Source organism: Salmo salar, chromosome ssa18, assembly GCF_905237065.1.
Source record: "Salmo salar chromosome ssa18, Ssal_v3.1, whole genome shotgun sequence".
NCBI lineage: Eukaryota > Metazoa > Chordata > Actinopteri > Salmoniformes > Salmonidae > Salmo > Salmo salar.
Window position 1 is genome coordinate 48,488,298 of NC_059459.1, and position 26,615 is coordinate 48,514,912.

At 45.7% G+C, this 26,615-nt stretch overlaps 1 protein-coding gene across 1 annotated transcript in view; it reads left to right on the top strand.

Moving 5' to 3' along the window:
* Nucleotides 1-3,926: 3,926 nt before the first annotated feature.
* The window catches only part of LOC106577222 (ankyrin-3), a 587,325-nt gene continuing 564,636 nt past the window's right edge, over nucleotides 3,927-26,615 (top strand). Inside the window, exon 1 of the mRNA XM_045701215.1 lies at nucleotides 3,927-4,187. Coding sequence (XP_045557171.1) covers nucleotides 4,152-4,187 — 36 coding nt within the window. The 5' untranslated portion in view covers nucleotides 3,927-4,151. The remainder of the gene's footprint in view (nucleotides 4,188-26,615) is intronic.

Sequence of the window (26,615 nt, forward strand, 5' to 3'; positions counted from 1 at the left end):
AGGGTGGAACAGGGAGCAGGGTGGTGTTAGGGTGGGAGAGGGAGCAGGGTCGTGTTAGGGTGGGACAGAGAGAAGGGTGGTGTTAAGTTGAGACAGGGAGAAGGGTGGTGTTAGGGCGGGACAGGGAGTAGGGTGGTGTTAGGTTGGGACAGGGCGCAGGGTGGTGTGGGACAGGGAGAAGGGTGGTGTTAGGGTGGTGTTAGGGTGGGACAGGAAGCAGGGTGGTGTTAGGGTGCGACAGGGAGCAGGGTAGTGTTAGGTTGGGACAGGGTAATGGGTGGTGTTAGGGCGGGACAGGGAGTAGGGTGGTGTTAGGTTGGGACAGGGAGAAGGGTGGTGTGGGACAGGGAGGAGGGTGGTGTTAGGGTGGTGTTAGGGTGGGACAGGGAGCAGGGTGGTGTTAGGAATGGACAGGGAGCAGGGTGGTGTTAGGGTGGAACAGGGAACAGGGTGGTGTTAGGGTGGGACAGGGGGCACGGTGGTGTTAGGGTTGAACAGGGAGCAGGGTTGTGTTAGGGTGGTGTTAGGGTGGGAAAGGGAGCAGGGAGGTGTTAGAGTGGTGTTAGGCTGGGACAGGGGCAGGGTGATGTTAGGGTGGGACAGGAAGCAGGGTGGTTTTAGGGTGGGACATGGAGAAGGGTGGTGTTAGGGTGGGACAGGGGAATGAGTGCTGTTAGGGTGGGACAGGGTGCAGGGTGGTGTTAGGGTGGGACAGGGAGCAAGGTGGTGTTAGCGTGGGACAGGGTGGTATTAGGGTGGGTAAGGGGACAGGGTGGTGTTAGGGTGGGACAGGGGGCAGGGTGGTGTTAAGGTGGGACAGGGAGCAGGGTGGTGTTAGGGTGGGACAGGGAGCAGGGTGGTGTTAGGGTGGGACTGGGAGCAGGGTTGTGTTAGGGTGGTGTTAGGATGGGACAGAGAACAGGGTGGTGTTAGGTTGGGACAGGGAAAGGGTGGTGTTAGGGTGGGACAGGGTGGTGTTAGGGTGGGACATGGTGGTGTTAAGGGTGGTGTTAGGGTGGGACATGGTGGGACAGGGAGCAGGGTGGTGTTAGGGTGGGACAGGGAGCAGGGTGGTGTTAGGGTGGGACAGGGAGAAGGGTGGTGTTAGGGTGGTAAATGGAGCAGGGTGGTGTTAGGGTGGGACAGGGAGCAGGGTGGTGTTAGGGCGGGACAGGGATCAGGGTGGTGTTAGGGTGGGACAGGGATTCAGGGTGGTGTTAGGGTGGGACAGGGAACAGGGTGGTGTTAGGGTGGGACAGCGAACATGGTGGTGTTAGGTTGGGACAGGGAGCAGGGTGGTGTTAGGGGTTAGGGTGGGACAGGGAGCAGGGTGGTGTTAGGGTGGGACAGGGAACAGGGTGGTGTTAGGGTGGGACAGGGATCAGGGTGGTGTTAGGGTGGGACAGGGAACAGGGTGGTGTTAGGGTGGGACAGGGAGCAGGGTGGTGTTAGGGTGGGACAGGGAGCAGGGTGGTGTTAGGGTGGTGTTAGGGTGGGACAGGGAGCAGGGTGGTGTTAGGGTGGTACAGGGAACAGGGTGGTGTTACGGTGGGACAGCGAACAGGGTGGTGTTAGGTTGGGACAGGGTGAAGGGTGGTGTTAGGGTGGGACAGGGTGGTGTTAGGGTGGTGTTAGGGTGGGACAGGGTGGTGTTAGGGTGGTACAGGGAGCAGGGTGGTGTTTGGGTGGTACAGGGAGCAGGGTGGTGTTAGGTTGGGACAGGGGGAAGGGTGGTGTTAGGGCGGGACAGGGTGTAGGGTGGTATTAGGTTGGGACAGGGAGCAGGGTGGTGTGGGACAGGGAGAAGGGTGGTGTTAGAGTGGTGTTAGGGTGGGACAGGGAGCAGGGTGGTGTTAGGAATGGACAGGGAGCAGGGTGGTGTTAGGGTGGGACAGGGAGCAGGGTAGTGTTAGGGTGGGACAGGGTGCAGGGTGGTGTTAGGGTTGGACAGGGAGCAGGGTGGTGTTAGGGTGGTGTTAGGATGGGACAGAGAGCAGGGTGGTGTTAAGGTGGGACAGGGAGCAGGGTGGTGTTAGGGTGGTACAGGGAGCAGGGTGGTGTTAGTGTGGGACTGGGAGCAGGATGGTGTTAGGGTGGGACAGGGAGCAGGGTGGTGTTAGGGTGGGACAGGGAGCAGGGTGGTGTTAGGGTGGGACAGGGAGCAGGGTGGTGTTAGGGTGGGACAGGGAACAGGGTGGTGTTAGGGTAGGACAGGGAGCAGGGTGGTGTTAGGGTGGGACAGGGAACAGGGTGGTGTTAGGGTGGGACAGGGAACAGGGTTGTGTTAGGGTAGGACAGGGAGAAGGGTGGTGTTAGGGTTGGACAGGGAGCAGGGTGGTGTTAGGGTGGGACAGGGAACAGGGTGGTGTTAGGGGTTAGGATGGGACAGACGTTATTCTACTGTTGTTATAGACTCAGATCTGTAGTCCTCTCTGGGGCCCCCCTGCTCATCAATGGGGTTATTCTACTGTTGTTATAGACTCAGATCTGTAGTCCTCTCTGGGGCCCCCTGCTCATCAATGGGGTTATTCTACTGTTTTTATAGACTCAGATCTGTAGTCCTGTCTGGGGCCCCCTGCTCATCAATGGGGTTATTCTACTGTTGTAGCAGTCCGTCTAGCTCGCTGTACGGAGGTGCACCGTAACTGAGACTAAAGCTCTGCAGAACTCACAGCTGCACCTCGATAAACACTCACAGTAAGCAGACAACAAATATGCTAACTGAAGCTATGGTTTCCTTGTAACGTGTAGCATATCAAACCCTATCATATATTACAACAGTATAGTTCCCTCCCCAGTGTTCATAAATATAGAGACAGGGAAGCCATAGTATGAGTGCTCTCTGTGCTGATATAACAGGATTAGAGAGGGGTCAACAGGGGTAAACAGGGGTCAACAGTCGTCAACAGTCGTCGACAGGGGTCGACAGTCGTCGACAGTCGTCGACAGTCGTCGACAGGGGTCGACAGGGGTCAACAGTCGTCAACAGGGGTCAACAGGGATCAACAGTCGTCAACAGGGGTCAACAGTCGTCAACAGGGGTCAACAGTCGTCAACAGTGGAATTGACCGGCCTAAATGCTGTACTCTGGCACCCTCTAGAGGTCCAGAAACATAATGACCACACTGTAACGTAGTGTAGGAGGGTGTTAGGACAACAAACCCTTATATCACAGACATTTGTTAATATACAAATTATATCATATTTTTCCATGAGAAATAACGTTCTAATTATTCATAATAAAAATATGAAATTATTAGGCTATTTGACAGATAGGCCGACCTGTTTGCTGAATATGCCCAGAACCCCATATTTAGCTAATTCACTATCTTTGTTAGAATTATTTTCCAAACATGTTTTAGGCAGTCGGGGTAATAACCACTGGGTAGTAACCACAGGGTAATAACCACTGGGTAATAACCACTGGGTAGTAACTATACACCTACCAGTGAGCCAGTAGGGGTAATAACCACCGGGTAGTAACTATACACCTACCAGTGAGTCAGCCAGGGTAATAACCCCAGGGCAATAACCTCCGGGTAATAACCACTGGGTGATAACCACCGGGTAATAACCCCTGGGTAATAACCCCCGGGTACTAACCCTCAGGTAATAACCCCCGGGAAATAACCTCCGGGTAATAACCAATGGGTAATAACCCCTGGGTTATTGGGTAATAACCTCCGGGCAATAACCCCTGGGTAATAACCTCTGGGTAATAAACCCCGGGTAATAATCCCCGGGTAATAACCCCTGGGTAATAATCTCTGGGAAATAACCACTGGGTAATACCCTCTGGGTAATGCCCCCTGGTAATAACCCCCTGGGTAATATCCCCTGGGTAATAACCACTGGGTAATAACCCCTGGGTTATAAACCCTGGGTAATACCCTCTGGGTAATATTCCCTGGGTAATAACTGAGCCAGGCAACTCTACCTGCACGCTCCATAGAATGCCACTACAGCCCGTCTCGCGCCACAGAGCGTTTTGCCCGGGAAATATCAGGACCTTCGAGCGCGAAACTTGTTGAAGACGAAGGACTTGATGTCGGGATTTTAATAATAATATTAATATAATATTATAGCTGTGTGATAATTCATATTTTATATCCGACTGGGAGTCTGAGCAGCGGAGTAGAGAGCTGTTCAACATGGCTTCCACCTCAGGTGACCGCCGAGACCCACAGGTGAGGACCTTCCTTTACCTGGAAACAGGTACACTGCTGAGGAAAAACACTTTCATTTAACATTTAACATTTATACAGCTGGTCATGGAGAATAATCCCGCTTTCTGACATTACACACAGTTTGTTTTGTGTTATTTAGCAACTGGACTACAGTATTATGTGTCGCAACAACGTGGAGGGAAAGTTTTGCTTTCACTTATTCCGTCCGTAACGCAGGATTTAGACCCTAACCTTAATAAACATATATATATATATATATATATATATATATATATATATATATATATAAAACTACAAGTAAATTGACATGTCAACTTTTGCCTGTTCATATGGGACTTTACTCTTTTTCCCTGCTCTGTTCTTCTCGGTTAATAACCTACATTGAAGCTCATTCACTGTTCAGTAAATTCACACACAAACATTTTCTGCAGACTTTCCTTGGCGTCGTGTTATTATGCTAATCTGTTAGCTGCACATGTAGCTTCACTGTACAGTTATACTGTTATAAACGGTTATAATGCAAATGTACATGACATTGACATCCACATAATGATATTTGATAGGGAAAACCTTGGTAGTGAAACACAATAAAGTGATAGGATTGTGGAATAGTTGTTAGTTGTTGAATGTAATCCCTCATTACAGCCTCCACAGCATTCAGCCTGATCTAACTAAACACAGAGTTAATGGCTGATCTAGTCTGTGGCTATAAAGGGACCTCAACACCAGTCATCTCTAGTGTCTATAAGTCAAGGAGTGGTTTTAGGGAGAGAACAAACAAACTAAAAGCCTTGCTCTAGGGTAAGAGTCCCAAATGGTACACTATTTGCTACATAGTGCCCTATGGGCTCTGGTTAAAGAAGTGCCCCTATATATATAGGGAATAGGGTGCTATTTGGGATGTAAGATTAGATCCTAGTGGACTCAAGATTCTGGAGAAACAGGTTCTGAGGTAATGGTGTCGCTGAATTACAGTTTCCTGGAAATGACTATGGTTATGTCTCAAATAGCACCCTATTCCCTATGTAGTGGCCCTGGTCTAAAGTAGTGCAGCACCCTATTCCCTATGTAGTGGCCCTGGTCTAAAGTAGTGCAGCCCCCTATTCCCTATATAGTGGCCCTGGTCTAAAGTAGTGCAGCACCCTATTCCCTATATAGTGGCCCTGGACTAAAGTAGTGCAGCACCCTATTCCCTATGTAGTGGCCCTGGTCTAAAGTAGTGCAGCACCCTATTCCCTATGCTAGTGGCCCTGGTCTAAAGTAGTGCAGCCCCCTATTCCCTATATAGTGGCCCTGGTCTAAAGTAGTGCAGCACCCTATTCCCTATATAGTGGCCCTGGTCTAAAGTAGTGCAGCACGCTATTCGCTATATAGTGGCCCTGGTCTAAAGTAGTGCAGCACCCTATTCCCTATGTAGTGGCCCTGGTCTAAAGTAGTGCAGCACCCTATTCCCTATGTAGTGGCCCTGGTCTAAAGTAGTGCACTATATAGGGAATAGGGTACCATTTGGAACACAGATTATCTTAAAAGGGACTTGTGGTTTGGCCTGTGGAGACTTGTAGATTGCCCGCTGACTGCATCTTCATGGCATCTTGAGTGGTGCTGTTTACTAACGCACTTCTGAAGTCCCGTGTTTAATATCACTGTCTCTCCTTCTGCTTTAGAAACAGTGGAGGTTAGGGGGGGGGGGGGCAGACTCATTCCATGGAGGGCTTAGTCGGCCAGGGGAGGGGACTTCTTTACTCGTTAGGGACCTGAAGTCATCAAGTACAAGGGAGGAACGAAAACCTGCAGACACTCGACCCTCCGTGGAATGAGTTGGGACCTGCGTGGGAGTTAGAGACTGACGTCAGCGGCGCGTTTAGGGAGAAGGCTGGTTGGTGAACCATGTCAGTGACCTAGTGTGGTAACGTCCTCGTTCTAAGGCCGTTCCATTCTGGGAGACAAACAGTCTCGTTCTCTGGTTCTCTTAGTGCTTCAGAAAACATGACAACGCACTAACTGGAGAATGACATCAGCGATAGCGTTGGGGAGAAGGCTGGTAAGGCCAGTCATGTGTCGTAGCATTGTAGTGACCCTAGCGATAGCGTTGGGGAGAACGCTGGTAGGCCAGTCATGTGTTGTAGCATTGTAGTGACCCTAGCGATAGCGTTGGGGAGAAGGCTGGTAGGCCAGTCATGTGTCGTAGCATTGTAGTGACCCTAGCGATAGCGTTGGGTTAGAAGGCTGGTAGGCCAGTCATGTGTCGTAGCATTGTAGTGACCCTAGCGATAGCATTGGGGAGAAGGCTGGTAAGGCCAGTCATGTGTCGTAGCATTGTAGTGACCCTAGCGATAGCGTTTAGGGAGAAGGCTGGTAAGGCCAGTCATGTGTCGTAGCATTGTAGTGACCCTAGCGATAGCGTTGGGGAGAAGGCTGGTAAGGCCAGTCATGTGTCGTAGCATTGTAGTGACCCTAGCGATAGCATTGGGGAGAAGGCTGGTAAGGCCAGTCATGTGTCGTAGCATTGTAGTGACCCTAGCGATAGTGTTGGGGAGATGGCTGGTGAGGCCAGTCATGTGTCGTAGCATTGTAGTGACCCTAGCGATAGCGTTGGGGAGAACGCTGGTAGGCCAGTCATGTGTTGTAGCATTGTAGTGACCCTAGCGATAGCATTGGGGAGAAGGCTGGTAGGCCAGTCATGTGTCGTAGCATTGTAGTGACCCTAGCGATAGCGTTGGGTTAGAAGGCTGGTAGGCCAGTCATGTGTCGTAGCATTGTAGTGACCCTAGCGATAGCGTTGGGTTAGAAGGCTGGTAGGCCAGTCATGTGTCGTAGCATTGTAGTGACCCTAGCGATAGCGTTGGGTTGGAAGGCTGGTAGGCCAGTCATGTGTCGTAGCATTGTAGTGACCCTAGCGATAGCGTTTAGGGAGAAGGCTGGTAAGGCCAGTCATGTGTCGTAGCATTGTAGTGAACCTAGCGATAGCGTTGGGGAGAAGGCTGGTAGGCCAGTCATGTGTCGTAGCATTGTAGTGACCCTAGCGATAGCGTTGGGGAGAAGGCTGGTAAGGCCAGTCATGTGTCGTAGCATTGTAGTGAACCTAGCGATAGCGTTGGGGAGAAGGCTGGTAGGCCAGTCATGTGTCGTAGCATTGTAGTGACCCTAGCGATAGCGTTTAGGGAGAAGGCTGGTAAGGCCAGTCATGTGTCGTAGCATTGTAGTGACCGTAGCGATAGCGTTGGGGAGAAGGCTGGTAAGGTCAGTCATGTGTCGTAGCATTGTAGTGACCCTAGCGATAGCGTTGGGTTAGAAGGCTGGTAGGCCAGTCATGTGTCGTAGCATTGTAGTGACGCTAGTGATAGCGTTGGGTTAGAAGGCTGGAAGGCCAGTCATGTGTCGTAGCATTGTAGTGACCCTAGCGATAGCGTTGGGGAGAAGGCTGGTAAGGCCAGTCATGTGTCGTAGCATTGTAGTGACCGTAGCGATAGCGTTGGGGAGAAGGCTGGTAAGGTCAGTCATGTGTCGTAGCATTGTAGTGACCCTAGCGATAGCGTTGGGTTAGAAGGCTGGTAGGCCAGTCATGTGTCGTAGCATTGTAGTGACGCTAGTGATAGCGTTGGGTTAGAAGGCTGGAAGGCCAGTCATGTGTCGTAGCATTGTAGTGACCCTAGCGATAGCGTTGGGGAGAAGGCTGGTAAGGCCAGTCATGTGTCGTAGCATTGTAGTGACCCTAGCGATAGCGTTGGGGAGAAGGCTGGTAGGCCAGTCATGTGTCGTAGCATTGTAGTGACCCTAGCGATAGCGTTGGGGAGAACGCTGGTAGGCCAGTCATGTGTTGTAGCATTGTAGTGACCCTAGCGATAGCATTGGGGAGAAGGCTGGTAGGCCAGTCATGTGTCGTAGCATTGTAGTGACCCTAGCGATAGCGTTGGGTTAGAAGGCTGGTAGGCCAGTCATGTGTCGTAGCATTGTAGTGACCCTAGCGATAGCGTTGGGGAGAAGGCTAGTAAGGCCAGTCATGTGTCATAGCATTGTAGTGAACCTAGCGATAGCGTTGGGGAGAAGGCTGGTAGGCCAGTCATGTGTCGTAGCATTGTAGTGACCCTAGCGATAGCGTTTAGGGAGAAGGCTGGTAAGGCCAGTCATGTGTCGTAGCATTGTAGTGACCCTAGCGATAGCGTTGGGGAGAAGGCTGGTAAGGCTAGTCATGTGTCGTAGCATTGTAGAGACCCTAGCGATAGCGTTGGGTTAGAAGGCTGGTAGGCCAGTCATGTGTCGTAGCATTGTAGTGACGCTAGTGATAGCGTTGGGTTAGAAGGCTGGAAGGTCAGTCATGTGTCGTAGCATTGTAGTGATCCTAGCGATAGCGTTGGGGAGAAGGCTGGTAAGGCCAGTCATGTGTCGTAGTATTGTAGTGACCCTAGCGATAGCGTTGGGGAGAAGGCTGGTAGGCCAGTCATGTGTCGTAGCATTGTAGTGACCCTAGCGATAGCGTTGGGGAGAAGGCTGGTAAGGCCAGTCATGTATCGTAGCATTGTAGTGACCCTAGCGATAGCATTGGCGAGAAGGCTGGTAGGCCAGTCATGTGTCGTAGCATTGTAGTGACCCTAGCGATAGCGTTGTGACTCGTCCTCCTCCTGAGCCGGTTCTGTTCTGGAGATAAACAGATAGTTTATACATGCAATGTTCGCTGCTCTGGCACCCCAATGGTGGAACAAGCTCCCTCACGACGCCAGGACAGCTGAGTCAATCACCACCTTCCGTAGACACCTGAAAACCCACCTCTTTAAGGAATACCTGGGATAGGATATAGTAATCCTTCTAACCCCCCCCCCCAAAAGATATAGATGTACTATTATAAAGTGGTTGTTCCACTGGATATCATAAGGTGAATGCACAATTTGTAAGTCGCTCTGGATAAGAGCGTCTGCTAAATGATGTAAATGTAATAGTGCGGTGATGCCCTGCTCTGATGCAGAGCCCCATGTGCTGCTGGTGACGGGCGGACCTGCTCTGATGCCAGAGCCCCATGTGCTGCTGGTGACGGGCTGACCTGCTCTGATGCCAGAGCCCCATGTGCTGCTGGTGACTGGCGGAGGCTGATACAGCTCTGGAGACAATGGCAGAGGAATGAAAGATCCGTCTGTCAGTCCTGCTGATCCAGAGTCGCAGAGTGGAGAGACGGGGCCTGCGTCCCTGATGGCACCCTGTTCCCTATACAGTGCACTACTTTATACTAGATGTACAGAGACCAGGGTGTGATTTGGGCTGCATCCTTGGTGTCATGGTGGGGAAAGGCAGTCTGTTCTATATGAGTGGACCAGTTGTTTCTACGACAGTCATACAGATATTGTCTGTTCCTGATGTCACCCTGTCCGCTGTACAGCAGAGGTGGAGCCAAGTCACTGTTACTAGAGGCTCCTCATGCCTTTTGCACACACTGTATATAGACTTTCTTTTTTTTCTACTGTGTCGTTGACTTGTTTATTGTGTTATTGGCTTGTTTATTGTTTACTCCATGTGTAACTCTGTGTTGTTGTTGTTTGTGTCACACTGCTTTGCTTTATCTTGGCCAGGTAGCAGTTGTAAATGAGAACTTGTTCTCAACTGGCCACCTGGTTAAATAAAGGTGAAATATATATATATATTTTTAAAAGAACCAAGTCGTGAGGTCTGAGTCTCAAGTCGAGTCCCCAGTAGAACGGGTTGAGTCTGGAGTCCAATCCAAGTCGTGAGGTCTGAGTCTCAAGTCGAGTCCCCAGTAGAACGGGTTGAGTCTGGAGTCCAGTCCAAGTCGTGAGGTCTGAGTCTCAAGTCGAGTCCCCAGTAGAACGGGTTGAGTCTGGAGTCCAGTCCAAGTCGTGAGGTCTGAGTCTCAAGTCGAGTCCCCAGTAGAACGGGTTGAGTCTGGAGTCCAGTCCAAGTCGTGAGGTCTGAGTCTCAAGTCGAGTCCCCAGTAGAACGGGTTGAGTCTGGAGTCCAGTCCAAGTCGTGGCCAAAACAAAATCTATCCATGCAATGACTTGTTAAACTACAAATCTCTGTCTATTTACTGAGATGAGGCAACCAGACATCCGTTTACACTCTCTGATTATGTCATTGTAAAACAGGGACCTTGTGAAGGCAGGTTGATGTGTTCAGAGTGTCGATGTATTTACAGGTCTTGGTGATCCGATGGTGAAAGTGCCATATCATACCAAATATATGATATTATTAAAAATACAAGTATTACAGAACTGTATAATACAGGTAGACCTGAATTAAAAACACACACACACACACACACACACACACACACACACACACACACACACACACACACACACACACACACACACTCTGATGCGTATACAGCCTTACCAATGCACCTAGTACTGTTTGTTCAGCCTCTTGATCATTCTTCAATGATTCTCTTTCACCAGGTCAGGAGGCGTCAACCTCTGATTGGTTGTCCGTCTCTAGTGAAGTGGACTAGTGGTGGCTGGGAGGTCTCTTCCTGTTTAGTGGGGTCTCACACAGACATGTGGGTAGAGGTGTGCAGATCAGGTCAGTCTGGTGGTAGATACAGGGTTCATGATGGGTTCACTGTGGTTCATCATGATCTGATATCAGGTCAGTTTGGTGGTAGATACAGGGTTCATGATGGGTTCACTGTGGTTCATCATGATCTGGCTGATATCAGGTCAGTTTGGTGGTAGATACAGGGTTCATGATGGGTTCACTGTGGTTCATCATGATCTGATATCAGGTCAGTTTGGTGGTAGATACAGGGTTCATGATGGGTTCACTGTGGTTCATCATGATCTGATATCAGGTCAGTCTGGTGGTAGATACAGGGAACCCATAGAAGAAGTCATGTGTTGTCAATGTAATGGGTTTGTTTCCTGACTAATGTAATGGGTTGGTTTCCTGACTGTAATGTAAAGGGTTGGTTTCCTGACTGTAGTGTAATGGGTTGGTTTCCTGACTGTAATGTAATGGGTTGGTTTCCTGACTGTAACAGGTAGAATACACCTTTATCAGCGCATATGGGTGATCTAAAACTGTTCGCTGCTCTGGCACCCCAATGGTGGAACAAGCTCCCTCACGACGCCAGGACAGCGGAGTCAATCACCACCTTCCGGAGACACCTGAAACCCCACCTCTTCAAGGAATACCTGGGATAGGATAAAGTAATCCTTCTAACCCCCCCTTAAAAGATTTAGATGCACTATTGTAAAGTGGTTGTTCCACTGGATATTATAAGGTGAATGCACCAATTTGTAAGTCGCTCTGGATAAGAGCGTCTGCTAAATGTCTTAAATGTAAATGTAAATGTAAATCTAATCACCACATGTTAGTGCCTCAGGCCGCGTCCCAAATAGGACTCTGTTCCCACTATATAAAGGGAATAGGGTGCCTTTTGGGACGCGTTCACCAGGTTATCTCATTGTTGTTGTTTGTCAGAGCCCTCTTTCCTGTTAATACTGTGTTATCTACCTATCAGCCCATCAGAGGCTTCTGTTCAGACCTGTAGAAGCAGTGTCTCTCTCTCTCTCTGGAGGCTCATAGGGCTCTGGTCTAAAGTAGTGTCTCTCTCTCTCTCTCTCTCTCTCTGGAGGCTCATAGGGCTCTGGTCTAAAGTAGTGCACTATATAAGGAATAGGGTGCCATAGGGCTCTGGTCTAAAGTAGTGCACTATATAAGGAATAGGGTGCCATTTGGTAGTGTCTCTTTGACACTAGCTGTCACGCCCTGACCTGAGAGAGACGTTTTCCTCTGTTTGGTTAGGTCAGGGTGTGGGGTGGGCATTCTATGTCATATATTTCTATGTTATTTTTTTTCCTTTGATTGGCCTAGTATGGTTTCCAATCAGAGGCAGCTGTCTATCGTTGTCTCTGATTGGGATTCATACCTAGGCAGCCCTTTTTCCCCTCCTTCAGTGTGGGATCTTGTCTTTGTGTTGCATGTGTTTGTACGCCTAGCTTTTCGTTCGTTGTATTGTTTTTTTTCTGGTTCTCATTTATCAATAAATATGATGAACCCCAACACCCAGCTAGCCAGCCTTGGTCTCCTCCTAACGACGAACGTCACACTAGTTATATTGTATTGGGTTGGTTTCCTCTGTGAGCCTGTTGTTCACGCTGACAATCATTAAAGTATATGTGACCGACTGGTTCAGTCTTATGTAGCAACATTTGAAATGGTGTATTTTACATTGGAGAGAAGTAGAAGAGCTAGAAAATGGTCTATCAGACACTACAGTTGAGGAACAATGGGAAAGTATTTTTGCTTTGAAAGTTGATAAACTTGTAACCTCACTTTTGAGAAAATGGCCCTTGAATATTTTTGGTACCTTCTGGAGAGCTCTTCCTTTGTCTACACCCATTCAGCATCGTTCACACCGTCTTAAGCTTTAACCCCACCCATCTCTTTAAGGATTCACATGTGAGGCTGTGTACTAAACAACCAACGATTTCAAGACTAAAGGCTGGTTTATACTATGGGTGTGTTCATAAATGTAATCTGGAGTGCCAGAGTGTGCTCTGGGCGTTCGTAAACTCAGAGCGTTGTCAGATTGTCCATTTGGAGCGTTCTGACCTCACACTGGACACTCTGGCCGAGGAGTCGGGTTGATCCCAGCGTTCTGACCTCACACTGGACACTGGCCGAGGAGTAGGGTTGATCCCAGCGTTCTGACCTCACACTGGACACTCTGGCCGAGGAGTAGGGTTGATCCCAGCGTTCTGATCTCACACTGGATATACTCTGGCCGAGGAGTAGGGTTGATCCCAGCATTCTGACCTCACAGCAGTCAATCACCCAACATAAGTGGCTAATGTTGGCTAGCTTGCTAGCTACTTCCAGACACATAATGAGAGAACACCTCACTCTGACCATTTTACTCCCCCTAGCAGAGCTGGTTAGGCTGTTTTCATGTTATCCAGAGCGTTGGTGACTGTAACTGTGCTGCTGGCAACAATTTAATTATGCTTTTTTTGTCAATGTTTACCGACACCGACCATATTCAACGGGTGTTGATCGTTCATAAATTTGCCAGTGGTTCTGTGCTCTGTCAGACTCAGACCAGAGTGCTCTGAAATCAGAGTAGATTGAGCAAATTTACCAGCTACGTCTATCAACAGTTGTCGCAGTGACATCGTGAATATTCTATTGAAATGTTTACTTGCATAGTGGAGTCTTTTGTTTAGCTAGCTATTTAGCTAAACAATTAAACATAATCCCAACTCATGATGTTACTACCCTGCATGAATCTGCAGGTAGATAACCAACCAGGTTCAATGTTAGCTATCTAACATTAGGCTATAACTAGCAATGCAAATTGCTCTGAGATACGAATAATATTACTACACAGATCATACACATAACGTTAGCTAGCTAGCCAGCCAGCTAACGTGTGCTAGCTAGCTAACAGTACACTTTAACTTGAAATGAAAACGACTTTCTGAATAAATGTGAAACGTGTAATATCTGAAAATGTAGCTAGCTAGACTATCTTACCCGTATACATGGATGGAGGCTTCTCCCTCTCTGTCATGGTTACCATGGTCGCCCTTAGTTTGAAGATGTAATCCGGAGACAGGTATGGATGGACGCTTCTCCCTCTCTGTCACGGTTACCATGGTCGCCCTTAGTTTGAAGATGTAACAGGTGTTTTATACAACAGCCTTCTGTGTGTTCTCTTTTTGACTCCGTCTGCATATTTGCAATCAAACGCCAGAATTTTCTCCATCTCCTTAGCTATCATACTCTAATTCCACTGATTTCTAAACTCGGTCCTCCAGAAAGTGGAGAGCAACACTTATTCTGTTCTACTATGTGATATATTTATTAAAAGCCTCGTTAGAAAGGATGACCTACACATACTGACCAGCTCATGTTATAGACAGAAACGCACTACATGGCGGACCAATCAGAACTCATCTCTCGGCATGTCCAGCCCACTCATTATCTCAGCCAATCATGGCTAGAGGGAAGGTTGCTGGCTTTTTCTGTGGCTAAACCAACTAGGCTCGTAATTTAACAATTGTATTTGTATTTACAGATGGCGTACACATTTGTTATTAAGGCACATGAAAGTTCACATGTTCCAAAAAGCATTTCTGCCAAAAAAACCACAAAAAAACACAAGTATACATTGAAATGGCGCTCCTGTGAAGTGGTGACGCACGACATTACGCAGAGTCATGTGACTGATCAAGTTCATTTGGTTGGTTTCTAATATATTGGAAACTTGTCTATATTTTGTTAATCTAAGAGGAAAAGCTAAATGTACAGAATGGTGGTATTATTAGAGATCCACATCTATAGTAATATACAGTTGAAGTCGGAAGTTTACATAAACCTTAGCCAAATACATTTAAACTCAGTTTTTCACAATTCCTGACATTTAATCCTAGTAAGAATTCCTGTCTTAGGTCAGTTAGGATCACCACTTTATTTTAAGAATGTGAAATGTCAGAATAATAGTAGAGAGAATTATTTATTTCAGCTTTTATTTCTTTCATCACATTCCCAGTGGGTCAGAAGTTTACATATACTCAATTAGTATTCGGTAACATTGCCTTGGAATTGTTTAACTTGGGTCAAACATTTCGGGTAGCCTTCCACAAGCTTCCCACAATAAGTTGGGTGAATTTTGTCCCATTCCTCCTGACAGAGCTGGTGTAACTGAGTCAGGTTTGTTGGCCACCTTGCTCGCACACGGTTTTTCAGTTCTGCCCACAGATTTTCTATAGGATTGAGGTCAGGAATTTGTGATGGCCACTCCAATACCTTGACTTAAGCCATTTTACCACAACTTTGGAAGTATGCTTGGGGTCATTGTCCATTTGGAAGACCCAAGCTTTAACTTCTTGACTGATGTCTTGAGATGTTGCTTCAATATATCCACATAATTTTCTTTCCTCATGATGCAATCTATTTTGTGAAGTGCACCAGTCCCTCCTGCAGCAAAGAACCTCCACAAAATGATGCTGCCACCCCCGTGCTTCAAGGTTGGGATGGTGTTCTTCGGCTTGCAAGCCTCTCCCTTTTTCCTCCAAACATAACAATGGTCATTATTGCTAAACAGTTCTATTTTTGTTTCATCAGACCAGAGGACATTTCTCCAAAAAGTACAATCTTGTCATGGCTGTTTGAAGGATCGGACCAAAATGCAGCGTGTTCGTAATTCCACATATTTATTTATTCCGTGAAACTAAATGCAATACATACATTTACTTGAAACACAAAAAACAACAAACCGTGACGCAGAGAGGAAAACACACTACTCAAAAGATAATCACCCACAAAAACAAGTGGGACAAACATCAACTTAAATATGACCTCCAATTAGAGGTAACGAGGATCAGCTGCCTCCAATTGGAGATCAACCCAAACAACACCAACATAGAAATACAAAACTAGAAACTGAACATAGAAATACAAAAACAGACAAACACCCCCTGTCACGCCCTGACCTACTCTACCATAGAAAATAACAGCTTACTATGGTCAGGACGTGACAGATCTTTGTCCCCATGCACAGTTGCAAACCGTAGTCTGTCTTTTTTATGGCAGTTTTGGAGCAGTGGCTTCTTCCTTGCTGAGCGGCCTTTCTCGTTATGTCGATATAGGACTCGTTGTACTGTGGATATAGATACTTTTGTACCCGTTTCCTCCAGCATCTTCACAAGGTCCTTTGCTGTTGTTCTGGGGTTGATTTGCACTTTTCTCACCAAAGTACATTGATCTCTAGGAGACAGAACGCGTCTCCTTCCTGAGCGGTATGATGGCTGCGTGGTCCCAGGGTGTTTATACTTGCGTACTATTGTTTGTACAGATAAATGTGGTACCTTCAGGCTTCTGGAAATTGCTCCCAAGGATGAACCAGACTTGTGGAGGTCTTCAATTTTTTTTCTGAGGTTGTGGCTGATTTCTTTTGATTTTCCCATGATGTCAGGCAAAGAGGCACTGAGTTTGAAGGTAGGCCTTGAAATACATAAACAGGTACACCTCCAATTGACTCAAATTATGTCAATTAGACTATCAGAAGCTTCTAAAGCCATGACATCATTTTCTGGAATTTTCCAAGCTGTTTAAAGCCACAGTCAACTTAGTGTATGTAAACTTCTGACCCACTGGAATTGTGATACAGTGAATTATAAGTGAAATAATCTGTCTGTAAACAATTGTTGGAAAAATGACTGTAACGGCAGTCGTCATATGAAGGGGACCAATGCGCAGCGTGTTGAGTGCTCATGATTATTATTTAATGAAAAAATGAAACACTTTACAAAGAAGCAAAAAACGACAGCAACCAGTTCCGTCAGGCAGCAATCACAAAACGGAAAACAACTACCCACAAAACACCATAGACAAAACCCAACTTAAATATGATCTCCAATTAGAGACAACACGAACCAGCTGCCTCTAATTGGAGATCAACCCAAAACTCAACCTAGAAATATAAAACAAGAACAAAACATAGAAACAAAAAACATAGACTGCCCACCCATATCACACCCTGACCTAACTAACCAGAGAAAAAAACAGCTCTCATAGGTCAGAGCGTGACAATGACTTGTGTCATGCACAAAGTAGATGTCCTAACCGACTTGCCAAAACTATAGTTTGTTAACAAGAAATGTGTGGAGTGGTTGAAAAACGGGTTTTAATGACTCCAACCTGAGTGGACGTAAACTTCCCACTACAACTGTACGTTTACATTTATTTTGCAACGCAGGCGACGCCAGCGGTGTGGTCAGCAGGTTAGGTCTCCTTTCATGTAGTGATGTTATGTCTCTATGGTCGTCTCCCTGTATGTAGTGTTGTAGTGTCTCTATGGTCGTCTCCCTGTATGTAGTGTTGTAGTGTCTCTATGGTCGTCTCCCTGTATGTAGTGTCGTAGTGTCTCTATGGTCGTCTCCCTGTATGTAGTGTCGTAGTGACTCTATGGTCGTCTCCCTGTATGTAGTGTCGTAGTGTCTCTATGGTCGTCTCCCTGTATGTAGTGTTGTGGTGTCTCTATGGTCGTCTACCTGTATGTAGTGTCGTAGTGTCTCTATGGTCGTCTCCCTGTATGTAGTGTTGTAGTGTCTCTATGGTCGTCTCCCTGTATGTAGTGTTGTGGTGTCTCTATGGTCGTCTCCCTGTATGTAGTGTCGTAGTGTCTCTATGGTCGTCTCCCTGTATGTAGTGTCGTAGTGTCTCTATGGTCGTCTCCCTGTATGTAGTGTTGTGGTGTCTCTATGGTCGTCTACCTGTATGTAGTGTCGTAGTGTCTCTATGGTCGTCTCCCTGTATGTAGTGTTGTAGTGTCTCTATGGTCGTCTCCCTGTATGTAGTGTTGTAGTGTCTCTATGGTCGTCTCCCTTTATGTAGTGTTGTGGTGTCTCTATGGTCGTCTCCTTGTATGTAGTGTTGTGGTGTCTCTATGGTCGTCTCCCTGTATGTAGTGTTGTAGTGTCTCTATGGTCGTCTCCATTTATGTAGTGTTGTGGTGTCTCTATGGTCATCTCCCTGTATGTAGTGTTGTGGTGTCTCTATGGTCGTCTCCCTTTATGTAGTGTTGTGGCGTCTCTATGGTCGTCTACCTTTATGTAGTGTTGTAGCGTCTCTATGGTCGTCTACCTGTATGTAGTGTTGTGGTGTCTCTATGGTCGTCTCCCTGTATGTAGTGTTGTAGTGTCTCTATGGTCGTCTCTATGGTCGTCTCCCTTTATGTAGTGTTGTGGTGTCTCTATGGTCGTCATGTGTGTTTCGTCACAGCCCTCGTCCCCGCTGGAGGCCTTTTGGTCGGCGGTCACTGTAAATAAGAAGCTGACTTGCCTAGTTAAATATAGGTTCAATAAAAAATGTAAAATATACTGACTGGCCTTCCATAATGAACACAGTGTCATGGTTGTCGTTGGTAATGGAGGACCAAAACGCAGCAGGTATGTGTATACTCATCTTCTTTATTATAAGGGAAGAAGGCAAACCCAAAATAAACACGTATACAAAAAGAAACACACCGACAATAAACAGTCCTGTAAGGCTTGACGCTATACACGGAACAATCTCCCACAAACACACAGACAAACACACCCAACTAATATAGGACTTCCAATCAAAGGCAACACCACACAGCTGCCTTCAATTGGAAGTCCACCCCAATTAACTCTACATAGAAACAGACTACCTAGACTAAACATAGAATACATGAATCTCAAACAGTTCCCAACAAACCCCGGAATACTTAAATCAAATGCCCTTCTAGAAAAACACCACCCTGAACCACATAAAACAAATACCCTCTGCCACATCCTGACCAAACTACAATAACAATTAACCCTTATACTGGCCAGGACGTGACACACAGAGCCCATATGACTGACTGGCAGAGGACCATAATGAACACAGACATCCTGAAGCTCTCAGGTCTCCTCACGTTTCTAATCTATCTAACAGGTGATTGGACCAACAGGTGATTGGACCAACAGGTGATTGGACGAGGCCTAAACTAAGTAACTGCAACAGCAGATATTCTTTCTGTAATGACCTGTTGATGCACTTAGAAGAACATGCCTGTAATGACAGGAAGTAACTCTCCCCTCTCTGGGTTGTGATTGGAGCTGTGGAGAAACGATAGTCAGACCCATGTTCAGAGACAACAACACAGACATGGTGGACTAGTCAGATCCATGTTCAGAGACAACAACACAGACATGATGGACTAGTCAGATCCATGTTCAGTCTACAACACAGACATGGTGGACTAGTCAGATCCATGTTCAGAGACAACACAGACATGGTGGACTAGTCAGATCCATGTTCAGAGACAACAACACAGACATGGTGGACGAGTCAGATCCATGTTCAGAGACAACAACACAGACATGGTGGACTAGTCAGATCCATGTTCAGAGACAACAACACAGACATGGTGGACTAGTCAGATCCATGTTCAGAGACAACAACACAGACATGGTGGACTAGACAGATCCATGTTCAGTCTACAACACAGACATGATGGACTAGTCAGATCCATGTTCAGTCTACAACACAGACATGGTGGACTAGTCAGATCCATGTTCAGTCAACAACACAGACATGGTGGACTAGTGGATCATATTACCGGTGGCTCCAGGTGCATCCTGGTAGGAGCATTCGTGTGGATTTAATCAGCGTTCCAAATATGCCCCTATTTCCTTCATAGCGTGTTACTTTTGACCAAAAGCTCGGGTTCCATTTTGGGACACAGCCATGGTCCTGATGAGCTGTCAGCCTGGGTATGAGAACAACTGAGGCTGTCCACCAAGCTACACTGCTCCTGCACCCCCTTGTCACAACATATTGGGGCCAACAGGAACACAGACACTCCGTGGCGACGGGAAAAAAATGTTCTTTCCAGAATGAGGGAGAGAAACGGACGGTGTTCTCTACAATATCCACCCCCATCAGACCACAGCTGTGTTCTGGAGACCTCAGAGCAGCTTGGTATCTGCTGTCCTGACCATCACCACCCCCATCAGACCACAGCTGTGTTCTGGAGACCTCAGAGCAGCTTGGTATCTGCTGTCCTGACCATCCCCATCCCCATCAGACCACAGCTGTGTTCTGGAGACCTCAGAGCAGGTTGGTATCTGCTGTCCTGACCATCCCCATCCCCATCAGACCACAGCTGTGTTCTGGAGACCTCAGAGCAGCTTGGTATCAGCTATCCTGATCATCACCACCATGCTTCACTAGTATAGGTTTTGTTTAACAGCCTCAGTTTATCTCCATCTTGTTGCGAACTGTTGTATGTCTTTCCTTCTATTCACCAGCAGAGGGCAGACTGGTGAGGCTCCTGTTGAAACACAGAGAGAGGACTACAACAGCTTTAATTCATTCAAACAGAAGAATCAAACCATCACCTAATAACACAGCATCACGTGATGAGTCTCCCCCTGTGTCCCAAATGGCACTCTATAGTATTTTGGACTACTGTTGACCACAGCCTTATGGAGCTCTATAGTATAGTGGACTACTGTTGACCACAGACTTATGGAGCTCTATAGTATAGTGGACTACTGTTGACCACAGCCTTATGAAGCTCTATAGTATAGTGGACTACTGTTGACCACAGCCTTATGGAGCTCTATAGTATAGTGGACTACTGTTGACCACAGCCTTATGGAGCTCTATAGTATAGTGGACTACTGTTGACCACACCCCTATGGCGCACTATAGTATAGTGGACTACTGTTGACCACAGCCTTATGGCGCTCTGTCAAGGTGGGTCCAACTCTGTCTGTCTGTCTGTCTGTCTGTCTGTCTGTCTGTCTGTCTGTCTGTCTGTCTGTCTGTCTGTCTGTCTGTCTGTCTGTCTGTCTGTCTGTCTGTCTGTCTGTCTGTCTGTCTGTCTGTCTGTCTGTCTGTCTGTCTGTCTGTCTGTCTGCCTGTCTGCCTGTCTGCCTGTCTGTCTGTCTGTCTGTCTGTCTGTCTGTCTGTCTGTCTGTCTGGTCTTCAAGCAGGGCCACAGCCTCTGTCAGGGTGGCTCCCGTCTGTCTGTATGTCTTTCAGTCTGCTCTTATCTCTCCATTAAGATGTCTGCTGATAAATCACACAGGAAAACCTCTCTGAGGCCGAGGAAGAATATCTGTTCCCAGGGTCAGACTGACAGAGCACTAATCACTCTACACAACACTTAGAGAGAGAAACCAGGGTCCCAAATACTAATCACTCTACACAACACTTAGAGAGAGAAACCAGGTCCCAAATGAAATACTAGTCACTCTACACAACACTTAGAGAGAGAAACCAGGGTCCCAAATGAAATACTAATCACTCTACACAACACTTAGAGAGAGAGAAACCAGGTCCCAAATGAAATACTAGTCACTCTACACAACACTTAGAGAGAGAAACCAGGTCCCAAATGAAATACTAATCACTCTACACAACACTTAGAGAGAGAGAGAAACCAGGGTCCCAAATGAAATACTAGTCACTCTGCACAACACTTAGCGAGAAACCGTGTCCCAAATGAAATACTAGTCACTCTACACAACACTTATAGAGAGAGAAACCAGGTCCCAAATGAAATACTAATCACTCTACACAACACTTAGAGAGAGAAAGCAGGTCCCAAATGAAATACTAGTCACTCTACACAACACTTAGAGAGAGAAACCAGTTCCCAAATGAAATACTAGTCACTCTACACAAAACTTAGAGAGAGAAACCAGGTCCCAAATGAAATACTAATCACTCTACACAACACTTAGAGAGAGAGAAACCAGGTCCCAAATGAAATACTAATCACTCTACACAACACTTAGAGATAGAAACCAGGTCCCAAATGAAATACTAATCACTCTACACAACACTTAGAGAGAGAGAAACCAGGTCCCAAATGAAATACTAGTCACTCTACACAACACTTAGAGAGCGAAACCAGGTCCCAAATGAAATACTAGTCACTCTACACAACACTTATAGAGAGAAACTAGGTCCCAAATGAAATACTAATCACTCTACACAACACGTAGAGAGAGAAACCAGGTCCCAAATGAAATACTAGTCACTCTACACAACACTTATAGAGAGAGAAACCAGGGTCCCAAATGAAATACTAATCACTCTACACAACACTTAGAGAGAGAAACCAGTTCCCAAATGAAATACTAATCACTCTACACAACACTTAGAGAGATAGAGAATCCAGGGTCCCAAATGAAATACTAATCACTCTACACAACACTTAGAGAGAGAGAGAAACCAGGGTCCCAAATGAAATACTAGTCACTCTACACAACACTTAGAGAGAGAAACCAGGTCCCAAATGAAATACTAGTCACTCTACACAACACTTATAGAGAGAGAAACCAGGTCCCAAATGAAATACTAATCACTCTACACAACACTTAGAGAGGGAAACCAGGTCCCAAATGAAATACTAGTCACTCTACACAACACTTAGAGAGAGAGAAACCAGGGTCCCAAATGAAATACTAATCACTCTACACAACACTTAGAGAGAGAGAGAAACCAGGGTCCCAAATGAAATACTAGTCACTCTGCACAACACTTAGCGAGAAACCGGGTCCCAAATGAAATACTAGTCACTCTACACAACACTTAGAGAGAGAGAGAAACCAGGGTCCCAAATGAAATACTAGTCACTCTACACAACACTTAGAGAGAGAAACCAGGTCCCAAATGAAATACTAGTCACTCTACACAACACTTATAGAGAGAGAAACCAGGTCCCAAATGAAATACTAATCACTCTACACAACACTTAGAGAGGGAAACCAGGTCCCAAATGAAATACTAGTCACTCTACACAACACTTAGAGAGAGAGAAACCAGGGTCCCAAATGAAATACTAATCACTCTACACAACACTTAGAGAGAGAGAGAAACCAGGGTCCCAAATGAAATACTAGTCACTCTGCACAACACTTAGCGAGAAACCGGGTCCCAAATGAAATACTAGTCACTCTACACAACACTTATAGAGAGAGAAACCAGGTCCCAAACGAAATACTAATCACTCTACACAACACTTAGAGAGAGAAACCAGGTCCCAAATGAAATACTAGTCACTCTACACAACACTTAGAGAGAGAAACCAGTTCCCAAATGAAATACTAATCACTCTACACAACACTTATAGAGAGAGAACCAGGTCCCAAATGAAATACTAATCACTCTACACAACACTTAGAGAGAGAAACCAGGTCCCAAATGAAATACTAATCACTCTACACAACACTTAGAGAGAGAGAAACCAGGTCCCAAATGAAATACTAATCACTCTACACAATACTTAGAGAGAGAGAGAGAGAAACCAGGGTCCCAAATGAAATACTAGTCACTCTACACAACACTTAGAGAGAGAAACCAGGTCCCAAATGAAATACTAGTCACTCTACACAACACTTATAGAGAGAGAAACCAGGTCCCAAATGAAATACTAATCACTCTACACAACACTTAGAGAGGGAAACCAGGTCCCAAATGAAATACTAGTCACTCTACACAACACTTAGAGAGAGAGAAACCAGGGTCCCAAATGAAATACTAGTCACTCTGCACAACACTTAGCGAGAAACCGGGTCCCAAATGAAATACTAGTCACTCTACACAACACTTAGAGAGAGAGAGAAACCAGGGTCCCAAATGAAATACTAGTCACTCTACACAACACTTAGAGAGAGAAACCAGGTCCCAAATGAAATACTAGTCACTCTACACAACACTTATAGAGAGAGAAACCAGGTCCCAAATGAAATACTAATCACTCTACACAACACTTAGAGAGGGAAACCAGGTCCCAAATGAAATACTAGTCACTCTACACAACACTTAGAGAGAGAGAAACCAGGGTCCCAAATGAAATACTAATCACTCTACACAACACTTAGAGAGAGAGAGAAACCAGGGTCCCAAATGAAATACTAGTCACTCTGCACAACACTTAGCGAGAAACCGGGTCCCAAATGAAATACTAGTCACTCTACACAACACTTATAGAGAGAGAAACCAGGTCCCAAATGAAATACTAATCACTCTACACAACACTTAGAGAGAGAAACCAGGTCCCAAATGAAATACTAGTCACTCTACACAACACTTAGAGAGAGAAACCAGTTCCCAAATGAAATACTAATCACTCTACACAACACTTATAGAGAGAGAACCAGGTCCCAAATGAAATACTAATCACTCTACACAACACTTAGAGAAAGAAACCAGGTCCCAAATGAAATACTAATCACTCTACACAACACTTAGAGAGAGAGAAACCAGGTCCCAAATGAAATACTAATCACTCTACACAATACTTAGAGAGAGAGAGAAACCAGGGTCGCAAATGAAATACTAGTCACTCTACACAACACTTAGAGAGAGAAACCAGGTCTCAAATGAAATACTAGTCACTCTACACAACACTTAGAGAGAGAAACCAGTTCCCAAATGAAATACTAATCATTCTACACAACACTTATAGAGAGAGAACCAGGTCCCAAATGAAATACTAATCACTCTACACAACACTTAGAGAGAGAAACCAGGTCCCAAATGAAATACTAATCACTCTACACAACACTTAGAGAGAGAACCCAGGTCCCAAATGAAATACTAGTCACTCTACACAAAACTTGGAGAGAGAAACCAGGTCCCAAATGAAATACTAATCACTCTACACAACACTTAGAGAGAGAGAAACCAGGTCCCAAATGAAATACTAATCACTCTACACAACACTTAGAGAGAGAGAGAAACCAGGGTCCCAAATGAAATACTAGTCACTCTACACAACACTTAGAGAGAGAGAAACCAGGTCCCAAATGAAATACTAATCACTCTACACAATACTTAGAGAGAGAGAGAGAAACCAGGGTCCCAAATCAAATACTAGTCACTCTACACAACAATTAGAGAGAGAAACCAGGTCCCAAATGAAATACTAGTCACTCTACACAACACTTATAGAGAGAGAAACCAGGTCCCAAATGAAATACTAATCACTCTACACAACACTTAGAGAGGGAAACCAGGTCCCAAATGAAATACTAGTCACTCTACACAACACTTAGAGAGAGAGAAACCAGGGTCCCAAATGAAATAATAATCACTCTACACAACACTTAGAGAGAGAGAGAAACCAGGGTCCCAAATGAAATACTAGTCCCTCTGCACAACACTTAGCGAGAAACCGGGTCCCAAATGAAATACTAGTCACTCTACACAACACTTAGAGAGAGAGAGAAACCAGGGTCCCAAATGAAATACTAGTCACTCTACACAACACTTAGAGAGAGAAACCAGGTCCCAAATGAAATACTAGTCACTCTACACAACACTTATAGAGAGAGAAACCAGGTCCCAAATGAAATACTAATCACTCTACACAACACTTAGAGAGGGAAACCAGGTCCCAAATGAAATACTAGTCACTCTACACAACACTTATAGAGAGAGAAACCAGGACCCAAATGAAATACTAATCACTCTACACAACACTTAGAGAGAGAAACCAGGTCCCAAATGAAATACTAGTCACTCTACACAACACTTAGAGAGAGAAACCAGGTCCCAAATGAAATACTAATCACTCTACACAACACTTAGAGAGAGAAACCAGGTCCCAAACGAAATACTAATCACTCTACACAACACTTAGAGAGAGAAACCAGGTCCCAAATGAAATACTAGTCACTCTACACAACACTTAGAGAGAGAAACCAGTTCCCAAATGAAATACTAATCACTCTACACAACACTTATAGAGAGAGAACCAGGTCCCAAATGAAATACTAATCACTCTACACAACACTTAGAGAGAGAAACCAGGTCCCAAATGAAATACTAGTCACTCTACACAACACTTAGAGAGAGAGAAACCAGGTCCCAAATGAAATACTAATCACTCTACACAATACTTAGAGAGAGAGAGAGAAACCAGGGTCCCAAATGAAATACTAGTCACTCTACACAACACTTAGAGAGACAAACCAGGTCCCAAATGAAATACTAGTCACTCTACACAACACTTATAGAGAGAGAAACCAGGTCCCAAATGAAATACTAATCACTCTACACAACACTTAGAGAGGGAAACCAGGTCCCAAATGAAATACTAGTCACTCTACACAACACTTAGAGAGAGAGAAACCAGGGTCCCAAATGAAATACTAGTCACTCTGCACAACACTTAGCGAGAAACCGGGTCCCAAATGAAATACTAGTCACTCTACACAACACTTAGAGAGAGAGAGAAACCAGGGTCCCAAATGAAATACTAGTCACTCTACACAACACTTAGAGAGAGAAACCAGGTCCCAAATGAAATACTAGTCACTCTACACAACACTTATAGAGAGAGAAACCAGGTCCCAAATGAAATACTAATCACTCTACACAACACTTAGAGAGGGAAACCAGGTCCCAAATGAAATACTAGTCACTCTACACAACACTTAGAGAGAGAGAAACCAGGGTCCCAAATGAAATACTAATCACTCTACACAACACTTAGAGAGAGAGAAACCAGGGTCCCAAATGAAATACTAGTCACTCTGCACAACACTTAGCGAGAAACCGGGTCCCAAATGAAATACTAGTCACTCTACACAACACTTATAGAGAGAGAAACCAGGTCCCAAATGAAATACTAATCACTCTACACAACACTTAGAGAGAGAAACCAGGTCCCAAATGAAATACTAGTCACTCTACACAACACTTAGAGAGAGAAACCAGTTCCCAAATGAAATACTAATCACTCTACACAACACTTATAGAGAGAGAACCAGGTCCCAAATGAAATACTAATCACTCTACACAACACTTAGAGAAAGAAACCAGGTCCCAAATGAAATACTAGTCACTCTACACAACACTTAGAGAGAGAGAAACCAGGTCCCAAATGAAATACTAATCACTCTACACAACACTTAGAGAGAGAGCGAGAAACCAGGGTCCCAA